Source organism: Lethenteron reissneri, chromosome 23, assembly GCF_015708825.2.
Source record: "Lethenteron reissneri isolate LAM-NWPU_2019-01 chromosome 23, ASM1570882v1, whole genome shotgun sequence".
Taxonomy (NCBI): Eukaryota; Metazoa; Chordata; class Hyperoartia; order Petromyzontiformes; family Petromyzontidae; genus Lethenteron; species Lethenteron reissneri.
Window position 1 is genome coordinate 17698502 of NC_083801.1, and position 11954 is coordinate 17710455.

The 11954-nt window shown below is 55.8% G+C and overlaps 1 protein-coding gene across 1 annotated transcript; it reads left to right on the forward strand.

Moving 5' to 3' along the window:
• The first annotated feature begins 323 nt into the window (after nt 1–323).
• On the forward strand, nt 324–11582 carry LOC133346127 (homeobox protein Hox-A3-like). Its single transcript, XM_061557563.1, is given in 4 exon segments — nt 324–434; nt 4825–5731; nt 5733–5904; nt 6608–11582. Coding segments are annotated over 3 exon segments (1527 nt in total). The 5' UTR covers nt 324–434; nt 4825–5218; the 3' UTR covers nt 7450–11582.
• The last annotated feature ends 372 nt before the right edge of the window (nt 11583–11954 follow it).

Sequence of the window (11954 nt, forward strand, 5' to 3'; positions counted from 1 at the left end):
GACCCGATCTGGGTGCGATATAGTCACAGAGGGCAGAGGCAGCCGTGAGGAATTCCTGTGCCCTCTCCGCCTCTCCGCACGCACGCAGTCGAACACGGCTGCGCTCTCCGCCCAGACGCGCGCAGCCTTTGCGCAGAGGCTGCGAGCGGGCCGCATTCACGAACGCATCCCGCCAGGCCCGGCCCGCTTCTTCTCTCTCCGTGCGCCAGGGCGAGAGGGCGGGTGGCGTTACCCTGACACTCGCTTGAAGCAGCGGGCGCGCGGGAGGGGGGGGGCAGTCAGACAGGCCCCCGACCCGTGTCTGGTGGCGGGGGGGGGGGGGCGGAAGAAGCGGGGGGGAGGACAGGGCCCTGCCCACCCGTAGGGCCACGGGGCCCCTCCTAGGGCCTCCAGAGCGCCATGGCGAGGTCGGCACGGATCGGATTGGATCGACTGTAAGCGGCTCGGCTCGGCTCAGGTTGCGCGGCACCGGACCAAGTGGCGGCTGTGTGCTGGGCTCGGTGTGTGTGCGTTGCGTGTGCGTGTGCGCGTGTCTGCGTGCGTGTGTGTGCGTGCGCGCGCGCGCCTCTCTGTGTGTGTGTGTGTGTGCGAGCGGCTTAACGCGCGCTCGGGCTGCGTCTCTGCATGTCTCCGCCATCGAAGCCGGCCCGGCAGCGCGGAGAAGGCGGACGCGAGAAATATATAAATATAAATGCGATCTGGCGGCAGGGGCTAAGGTAAGGATCGACTCATTTGCCGAGGGCCGAGTTGTTCGCGTCGCGATGATTTATGAGCTCGACTGGAGGCGCGGTTCACAAAGAGTTCAGGGGGAATCGGGCGCGCGGGCGTCCGCGTCCGAGAGCGCGCGCGCCTCCGCCGCCGCCGCCGCGTCCGCCTTTTGTTGTCTCGTCACCAGCGCAGGTGTGGTGGGAGAGCCTTTAGCGGGGCTCGGCCCAAAACATTTAGGGATTCGTTTCCCCGAGTCATCATAAAACGAAAGCGAATCATAAAAAAAAATTAAAGAAATATAACATGGCCGCCGGAACGGAGACGCGGGGGGGGGGGGGGGGTGAGCGCTGCGCCCCCCCCCCCCCCGCCCACGACTGTTGCGCCACGCGACCCTCGGAGCAGATCTATCTCTCGTGGGGGGGTCAAACATTTGTTTTATTTCGGTGACTTTTCTATTTAATATGTGTCAGCTCTGCTCCATTAAAAATATTTTTTTTATCTCGTTGGAGAGGCCGCGGTTGTAATGGAGGAGGTATCGGGGTAGAGACTGGGAGGGGAGAGAGGAGGAGGAGGAGTGGGGGGGGGAGCACCATCGGACTCCATTCATCTTCGCCGACCGCCGCTCTCTGATTCTGCCTCGCACGGGACGCGACGCAGTGGCGGCGGCAGCGACGGCGGCGGGGGGTGCTAAAATTAAACGCGAACGATTCAAAACGCAAATGTTGATTCGCGGGGTCAGAAGAAACAGCGTCAACAAAATGCGTTCGTTTCGTAACGCGCGGCTCCCTGTGTTTTTGTTGCCTCTCGTTGGCTACGTGCGCCGGTGTTTATTTAAATATATATAATGTGTCTGTTTGTCTGTATACAACCGCGGCGGCTGACCGCACACAATAGCCCGAGCTCGCGTGTTTAGGGGGAAGTATGATTTATTCATATCGAGGCAGTTCACAGGGCCGCCGTTCAGACCCCCGCACGGGGTCCCGCATTTGGGGTTCGGGAGTAGCGCGGTGGTGGTGGTGGTGTGCCATGAGTCGCTATCGGGGGTCCCGGGTGCAACGCTGGGGGGGGGGGGGGGGGTGGGACTGCTCCCCGAACCCCCTCGCACCATTCGTAGTTAGTTATTTCGTCTGTCTTTGAAGAGGCAGTGGCGCTTTCAATCATTAATTTCAGTCTTGTGTTATTTAAAGGGACAGCGGCCACCCGGCGTGTTTCGGCAACAACAACAACACTCGTTTATTGTGTGCTGTTGTTTTGTGTGTGAGGCTTTGGTGGAGCTATCTCTCTCTCTCTATGCGCCGTGCTCTCTCTCTCTCGCACACGCGCGCGCAACGCGTCCGACACATTTGTTATAGCCGCCTTTATATAAATACGAAGGCTGTGATGACAAAATGGCCTCAGTGTGTCACATTTGTTTACAGTGGGCGCGCGTGTGTGTAACGCGCGTGTTGTAATAATGCATGAGAGCCTCGCCCCCCCCCCCTCCTCACCCCATCCCCCCCCCGGATCAGGTTTCATAGCCATATGCGCTACTCGTCCAACCATTCTCTCGAAGATGCGTTTGTAGTGATCTTCCGGGCCGGTGGGATCCGGACAGAATCACCGTCTTGCCTGTCGAAGGAACCGGCTTCCCGCCGCTCCGTGGAGTGGTGATATATATATACATACGTGTGTGTGTGTGTATATATATATCGTTTAATATATCGTTTGCGAGCCAAGCAAATATGACGCCGGGGGTTGTGCGTCTCATTATCGCCGATGTGCGCAAACATAGCGAGGAAATGCGCACTGTCTGCAACAACACAAAAGCCGCGAAGTGGAGCGGAGCCGTTTAAAAAAAAAAACTAAAAAAAAAATGCCGTCAGGGGCTCCCCTCCAGGTTGATTGATGATGCACTTGTGGATTTTTCGCAAACAGTTAATTTCGAGAGAGAGAGAGAGAGAAAAAAAAACGCCTTTAATTTATTTTTCGCAACGGGCACAAATGTGTGGCGCAACCATCACATTTAAACCCAACGCGGCACGCAAACGCGACTCGTTCACGCGACTCGCACCACGACCATTGCACGGCGGTCGCGATGTTTGTTATCATTTGGGGGGTGGGGGGGGGGGCTGCAAACAGCAACAGCAGCAACGGCAGCAGCAGCAGCAGTCCCCTTTTAATGGTGCCCTCGCAGCGAAGGCGGTTCACGCCGTGGTCACAATAGGCCGAAGGGACGGGGTTCTGGGTTTGTAAGAGCTCGCCCATCCATCACCCCGCTTAGCAGGTAGAATTCGCCGCGATCGGCGAAAAGGTCGCGGCGGTGGATGGGGGGTTGCGTGAATCGGGGCGGCCTCTCGCCAAGGAAATAAGAAGAGGGCATTTCTGTTGCTGCTCCTGCTGCTGCTGCTGCTGCTGCGTGCTTGCTTGCTTGCTGCTGGGTGCCCCTGTGTTTTTGGGGGACCTCCCGGCACCCACAAAGAGTTAATGTCTCACGTCGGGTGGCAAGCCTCGCGCCTTTGTGTCTGAGCCGAGCCGGTCGCTGGGTCCTCACAGAAACCCACGGGGCCGAGGCTGGCTCGCTCGCTCGCTCTGTGTGTGTGTGTGCACGTGGCCGTTTGCCTGTGTACGTGGCTGTTTGCTGTGTACAGTATGCGTGTGTGTGTGCGCGCGCGTGTGTGTTTATTTGCGGTAGTGTAGCGGTTAGCGTGCTGCGCTACGAACCCCGCGAGCCGAGTTCGATTCCCGATCGTGGCCGACACCAGTGACGATTTATTTCAACCGGTCCTGGGCCTCCCCTAGGTCGACTCAGCCTAAAACGAGTACCTGGTGCGACGTGTAAAAAACATCGCCACTTGGGGAGACAAATGCTGCCGGGCGTAGTGCTGGCCACCCACCCCCTCTCGTGTGCTGTGCCGGCCTTCATTGATGCTCGCTAACAGCACTTGCCCCAACAGTCTGTTAAGACTACACGGGGGATCTTTGCATAGGTCACAGGAAGCGGCCGGGAACGAAATCTTTAGAATTCACACGATTGAACTCGTTACTTATTTATCTGCGTATTTAGTTAATGTACAAACGTTATCCCCAATAAAATATATATTGTCTTTGTATTTTTTTAACGAAGTCGAAGTACGTTGATTTCCATGTTGTCGTTTAGTTTGAAGGCGGTGCGAGTGAATTATTCGTTAACATTCAGGCAGTGAGATAATGTTACCGTCCGCGTTACATTCGTGTACGTTGTGTTTTATATATATATGTTTAATTTCCATTATCTGGAGAAAATGTTCCGGACAGATTACAAACACACGCACAATGTACACTTGGTAAATATTGCCCGAGACGCGAGCCCGCGCGTGTTGTTAGTGCGTGTTCGTGCGCGTTAGTGACAAGGGGTGAGAGCGCCGTGCGTGCTGCCACGTTGGAGACGAACATTGATGACGAGGAAGATTTTATTTGTGGGAATCGTCGATGGGACCACTCCCCGCGGATTATGAACTTCTCACGACCAGACCAGAACTCCCCCCCCCCCCCCATCTTTGCTCTGCTCGCGATCAGCAGCACGCAAGCACATTCGGTTAATGTCACAGACGTTCATGGAAACCCGAATAATAACACAAACATTGCTTGAGCCGCGTGACAAATACAACATTTTCGTTTATTGAAAATTTAATTCACGAGTCAAACGTATTATCATAACAACAATAATAATTTCAACGAACGTTCCTATCGCGCGCAACGATAAGCAGTACGAGCGGAGGCTAAAGATAAGGTCACATTTTATTTTTGTGTCGTGCGAGATTTCGTAAACGTCCGAGTCGCGAACGGTCGGGAAGAGAGGAGAAGAGGCGCCTTCCGAGAATGGCGTCACGAGGTCTTCTTAATAAAAATTCAATACGCGTTACTCAAATAATAACGTCTGCTCCCTTCGATTTGACTCAACGTCTCAGACCCCCCCCCCCCCCACCTCCTTTACCAACCTCGTTTTCGACAGGTTTTTCTTATTGTCGTTTTGTGTTAAAGACTCCTCGGGAAAAAGAAACCACTCTCTCTCACCCCTAACTCGCTACCACCCCCCCACAAATTTTCGCCGCGTTCATCCACGGCCGATCGCTTCCCCGCCCCCCCCCCCCCCCCCAGGCAGCAGCGCTCGGCGCAGCATTCGCGCTCGCTGTACGAGGAGCCGCCCGGGGACGATTCGGCCGGTGTCGCCCTCTCGACCTCACCGCCGCAGCCGCCGGGCTCGGGGCGCTGAGATTCCACACCACCACCACCACCCCACGCCGCCGCCCGCTGCCGCTGCCGCCGTGGTCGTGAGCCGATGCCTCGGCCCGCAGCAGCAGCAGCAGCCGCAGCAGCAGCAGCTCCACTCACTCGCCAACCTTGAAGTGTTTGGGGGGGGGGGGGGGGGCGCCACCGCTCCTGCTGCCCGTCATTGGAGGAGGGCGCGGCACGTGACTGGCGCCGCCAATGTTATTTGATAAGGGTGTCAAGACCTTGTCACGAAAAGAAATAAATTCCCCGCAACACCGAGATGCAAAAAGCGACCTACTACAATAACAATTCCGGTGTGTTCGGCGGGTGCTCCTACCAGGGGGGAGGCACTTTCGCCTTTGGCGCCGCTCAGCAGCAGCAGCAACATCATCAGCAGCAGCAGCAACCCCAGCAGCAGCAACAGCAACATCATCAGCAGCAGCAGCAGCAAGCTGCCTACCCACCACCATCTGTTGAGAATGACTACCACCGCTTTGCGTGCTCGCTGCAGACCCCGGCTAGCGGGGGCTCGGTGCTCAAGCCGGGCGAGCCCAATGGGAGCTGCATGCAGGCCGTGGGCCGCACCTCCGTGCAGCAGGGGCCGGCGCTCGCCGACCCCCGGCAGCAGCAGCAGGCCCCCCAGCAGCCCCCCCAGCCTCGAGCACCGTCCCACACGCCGTCGCTGTCGCCCCCCGCGAGTAGCAGCGGCGGCGGTGGCGGCGGCGGCGCCACGCTGGCCACGTCCGGCTCCGGCAAGGCTCCGGGCGGCTCCCCGCAAGCCTCGAAGGCGGCCTGTGGGCAAGCACATCTTCCCGTGGATGAAGGAGAGCCGCCAGAACTCCAAGCAGAAGGGGGCCGGCGGCGGCGGTGGCGGGGGCGGTGGGGGCAGCGGGGGCAGCGGGGGCGGCGGAGCGAACAGCGCCGGCACCGGAGCCACGAACAACAGCAACAGCTCTCCCGTCACAGGTACCCAGACACGCTCCCGTGATAGGTACCCACACGGCTCTACTGTGACAGATACTCCGAGACGATCCCGTCACAGGTACTTGCAGGGCTCCTGTGACAGGTACCTGCGCGTCAATGACACGTGTCACTGCCTATTGTTGTTATGGTCGCCTAAATCTTCCGTGCACGTATCTCGCCGTTTCGCTCTCTTTCAACTGTTGGGGTTTTTTTAACAAAATCACAGTTCCCATTCGTTCGTAACTTTGGGGGACGAGTTTTTTTTTATCTCTCTCTATCCCCATCTTGTACCGTCGTCGCAAGACGCCCGTGAAATAGAGCCGAACAGCTGATTGGACCCTTCATGCTGAAACGATGACAATTCGTTTACACGACGTGTAGTTTATTAACCAGCAGAGTCACCGAGCAAACGAGTCCGCGGGAGTTGTTTTTCTTTATTGCAGGAAATTAGTCCTGCTGCGACATTGTTTTTTTTATTTGAAGATGTTTGCAGCGAATTAACGATTAAGTGTTTAAACACACATTATGTAATCACTCGTATAAAACTGGGGGGGGGGGGGGTGGAAGCGGGGGGGGGGGTTAGCGAGGGGGGCGGGGGTGGTAATCGTCATCACAATGAACGGGGGGGGGGGAGTAATCGTCGTCACAATGAACGCACGCGTACGGCCGGTGACATCACGTGCTTTGTTCTGTGCCGTGTGTATAGGTGATGAATCGGAGGACAAAAGCCCCTTTGGCCTGTCAGCGTCGAAGCGCGCCCGCACCGCCTACACAAGCGCCCAGCTAGTTGAACTTGAAAAGGAATTCCACTTTAACCGTTACCTCTGCCGCCCTCGACGAGTTGAAATGGCCAACCTACTTAACCTCACCGAGAGGCAGATCAAGATATGGTTTCAAAACAGGCGGATGAAATACAAAAAGGACCACAAGTCAAAAGGCGTCGGCAGCTCTCCCGGGAGCCAGTCGCCCACGGAGAGCCCCCCGTTGCACGTGTCCGGCCTTGGCGGCTTCCCCAACCCCGTGCACGGCATGGGCGTTGGCTCATCGGTCTACGACACGGGTTCCCCGACCTCCTTCCCCGGGCAGCAACAGCAGCAACAACAACAACAGCAGCAGCAGCAGGGTGCCTACAACATCGCCGACCAATACTGCGGGCCCCTGAACAACGGGCCGCCCATGAACACCTTCCAGGGCAACCACAAGCGCTACGCGGGCACACCAATGCCCCACCAGGACTTCCACGACCATTATCAGGGCAACAACGGCAGCTACGGCGACCCGGGCCTGCAGGAGGGCGCAGTGTACGGAGGAGGAGGAGGGGGTGGTGGCGCAGGAGTAGTAGGAGGAGGATACGTGGATAGCATGGGGGGCCCCGTGTTCAATGTGCCCCACCTCCCGCATCCATCATCCGCCAGCATGGGCCTCGCCAGCCCGTCCCAGATGGCCGGCGGCCATCTTGTAAGACCATGTGATTCCCACAGCACGTACACGGACCTGTCGTCTCATCACCACCCGACTCAGGAAGTCCCCAGACTCACTCATCTGTAGCGAACAGAGAGCGAGCGAGAGGAGAGGGAGGAGGAGAGAGCAGGACCGCCCGCCCGGCCGCCCGTCCGTCTGTCCGTCTGTTTTGAGAGCTGCTTTACCTCGGGTTGCCCCCCCCCCCCCCGTGACTTGTGTTGTCACTGTGTGAGTGCGTGTGTGTGAGATGTTGTGTGTAAGGGGAGCGGTTGCCTAGTGGTCAGCGCCCCGCGCTACGAACCGCGCTCACGGCCACCAAAAGCAGTGATGATTATATCTGAACCGATGCTGGGACTCCCCTAGGTCAACTCAGCCTCAAATACGTACCCGGTGCGTAAACATCACCGCTAGGGAGACAAAGGCGGCCGGGTTGTGGAGTTGGCCACCCCCCCCCCCCCCCTCGTGTGCCGTGCCGGGCCTTCATAGGTACTCGCTAAACAGCACTTGCCCCAACAGTATATCAAGGCTATACGGGGGACCTTTGTCTTTGTGTGCACATTGGAAAAAGTCGCGCACTCCACACCCACCCACCCCGGGGGTTCGCCTACAGGCGCACATGGAGACGCAGGCACGGTGCACACAGACACACAGACACACACACAGACACAAGGACACACAGACACACACAGACACAAAGCACGCAGACACAAGGACACACAGGCACACACAGACACAAGGACACACAGGCACACACAGACACAAGGACACACACACACAAACACAAGGACACACAGGCACACACAGACACACACAGACACAAGGACACACAAACACAAAGCACGCAGACACAAGGACACACAGGCACACACAAGGACAGGGCACACAGGCACAAAGCACACAGACACAAGGACACACAGACACACACAGACACAAGGACACACACAGACACACACAGACACAAGGACACACAGACACACACAGACACAAGGACAGGGCACACAGACACAAAGCACGCAGACACAAGGACACACAGACACACACAGACACAAGGACAGGGCACACAGACACAAAGCACGCAGACACAAGGACACACAGATACACACAAACACAATGACACAGACACACACAGACACAAGGGCACACAGACACAAAGCACGCAGACACAAGGACACACAGACACAAGGACAGGGCACATAGACACAAGTATACAGGGTACACACACAAGGACACAGGGCACAGAGACACGAGTATACAGGGGCCCACAGACACAAGGATACAGGCACACACACAAGGACACCCAGGACATACACAGACACAAGTATACAGGGACACAGACACAAAGCACAAAAACGCGCACGGTGCTCCAGGGGCACAGACACAGTACACGTGCGATGAAATACGCAAACACAGTACACGATACCGCAGACAAGTACGCGCAAAGTACACGTACACAGTACACAGACGAGCAGCACGTAGACACGCAGACAGGGGCACAGGTACGCGTGTGAAGTACACAGGGAATGCAGTACAAGTACACGGCTGCACAGTGCATAGATAAGTACACAAATGAGAGAAGTACACATACAAGTACAACAACCACAGAGCACGTGGGCACACAGGTGCACATTAAAGTAACCAGAAGCATTTGAAAAGGCACCCAGAGAAGTACATCGGAACGGATAAGTACACAAGAAAATAGATAAGCACACAGTGCACTGCTCTATGGCACAGGCACATAAAGTACGCAGGAATTCATAACACATGCGCATCAAGTACACACGTGTACACAAACACAAAGTACAAATCCATAATATAGGTTTGTTTGGGGGTTAGATCGCGACACGTTTATATTTACGCGATCTAACTAACAAAAAAGCCTATATTATAGATACTGGTCGCGAAATCCTACATGTTAATCCGACAAAGTACACCGACGCCCAGACATACATAATATCTAGTACTTGGGTACACAGACGCGCAGACAAGTACACAGGCCATAGACTACAATGTACACAGGCTCACAGTGCACGGGCACACAGACACGTGCATCTGTACACTGATAAGTACACTGCCTCGCAGTAGTAGTAGACACAGTAACATAGACACTGGGTTCAAGTACTCGGAGAGGAAACACATGCTTCGGAAACATAGACTCTGTGCGCAACACAGACACTGCACATCACAGGTACCTGGACAATACATGGCCACGAAGTACAGTACAATATCGTATACACGCAGACTTTGCGCGAGACGAGCGCACAGTGCACAGATACGCGTGGTGTACACATACGTCTACAGATACACGGTGTATAGGCAGGCACGTGGAGCGTATACACGGGGTATATAGTACGCACACACTTGTACACACACAAACAAATATCTCCCCCCCGGTATAGCCTTAGCATACCTATGGGGCAACTGTTCGCGAGCACCAGTGAAGGCTGGAACGGCACACGAAGTATATGGTGTGGCCGGGAAATCTCTCCCGGACGCCTTTGTCTTCCCGGTGGTGATGTTTACACATCGCACTAATTTGAGGTGGAGTCGACCTAGGGGAGACCCACGACTGGTTCAGATGATAATCGTCGTCGCTGGTTTAGGCCGAGAGCGGGGACTCGAACTCGGGTGGCAAGGGTTCGTAGTGCAGCGCGCTAACCGTTGCACCACCGCTCCCCACTCACACACACACGCGCGTACGTACGTACACACAATCACCGCGTGTACACATATATAACAAACATACACTTGTACACAGACGCAGGGTGCACACAGGAGTGGAACACAGACACTCGTACACAAAGGGGTTAACACAACAGACATGACACATGGTATACTACTCTATACAGACATCGGATGCACACTTAGACGTGTACACATATCCGTACGGTGGAGACACGCACGGGAATGAAACACACGCAGCTCGCATGCGAACGCAGATATGGTACACAACCACCTGTACACAATAACAACACGGCGGGGAACATTGGCGCGGTGTACAGATAATGATGCACTCGTGTACACAACCACGGCACGCACGCGAAGGACGTTTTACTTCGTACGGGGACACTCGCCTTTACACACAGAGACATGCCACGCGGACACACGGCACACGGACACAGGGTACGACGTAGTTGTGCGAGCGTACGCGTGGCTCAACAGATAGGGGACACTGGAGACACCGTCCGCAGACACGCCCCGAGTACACTCAGAGACAGAGTACACGGACACGTGGCATACACACACTTGCTACACAGACACCACGCATAGGCTCACGCGCGTGTACATAGATATTTTACGAAGATACAGGGTACAAAGCGACAGGGTACGCAGGCACATTTGTGCACACGTCATATATCTGGTACACAAGACGCGCGTGTACGCATAGAGTTTCGCAGATACACATTTGTATACGCAGAGAATTTGTACACACGCAGACACACACACACACCTGTACACACGTGTGTGTGTGTGTACACAGCCACGCCCGTGTGCTCAGAGAGAGAGAGAGACGGAGGGAGGAGGCGATGAGACCCCCGTAAGCCTCGAGTCGCGACCAACTTCCATCCGCACGAGTCCAGGAAAGGGAGGGGGGGGGTCCCGTAATGCGCAAAGACAATTGAAGTGATTATTTATTTAAATATCATGTAGGAATGTCTAGAAGCTAAAACCAGCGATGCATTGCACTTTCTTTACATCGTGGTTGATCGTACGCAATCAATTATTATCGACAACGTGAACTTGTCAGCTGCTCGCGTGGAGGTGGTGGTTGGTGGTGGTTGGTGGTGGTGGTGGTTGATGTTGGAGAGAGAGAGAGAGTTCAAGCCCTGGCTGTAGTACGGAGGGTTCAGCAGAAGCCGGTAGCTCCCATCGCGAGGCGAGCGTGTGTCACGTCTCTGAGCGATGCCTTTCAGTATTTCATTTCGTACATTGGCTGCCGAGTTGCAGTTTGTTTTTTTTTCGTTGGGGAGGGGGGGGGGTTGCTTTTGTAACGTCGAGATCACGTTGCTTTGATTATGTGAGGGTATAGTGTTCTTATCCGTCTATTTAATGTATATAGACCCGGTGTTTTACCAAGATGAATTAGGTAGCTTTGTGGTTTTAGGTGAACGTCCGGTCTCATTTAGGGAGGGGACTCGGACCAAACAAGTTAAGAAACGGAACCTTTTTCTATGAATTCCCCCCCCCCTTCCCTCCCTCGCCCCCCCCCCCCACACTTTTGATCAAAATAGTTTCCCTGAAATAAAACTGTTGTTCTATGCCGCTCGCCTGAAGTCGTTGTTGCGTCCGCGGGCCTCGGGCTTCACGCAGCTGCAGCTGCTGCTGCTGCTGTTGCTGCTGCTTCTTCTTCTGCAGCAGCAGCAGTAATCGGGGCCACGTCGTCCCTTCGAGTGATTGATCGGAGGGCCGAGCCCGGGTCGGGTCCGGGCTGCTGGGTCGGGTCGGGCCCGGGCTGCTGGGTCGGGCCTCGGGGCTTCTTTTTTTGTTCACCCCCCCCCCCCATACTACCCCTTACCCCCCCTACCCCCTCCTACCTACCCCACGCCAGCTCCCGAGTCGCGATTGTGGAAGCGCCACGCAGACGCACACGTCAC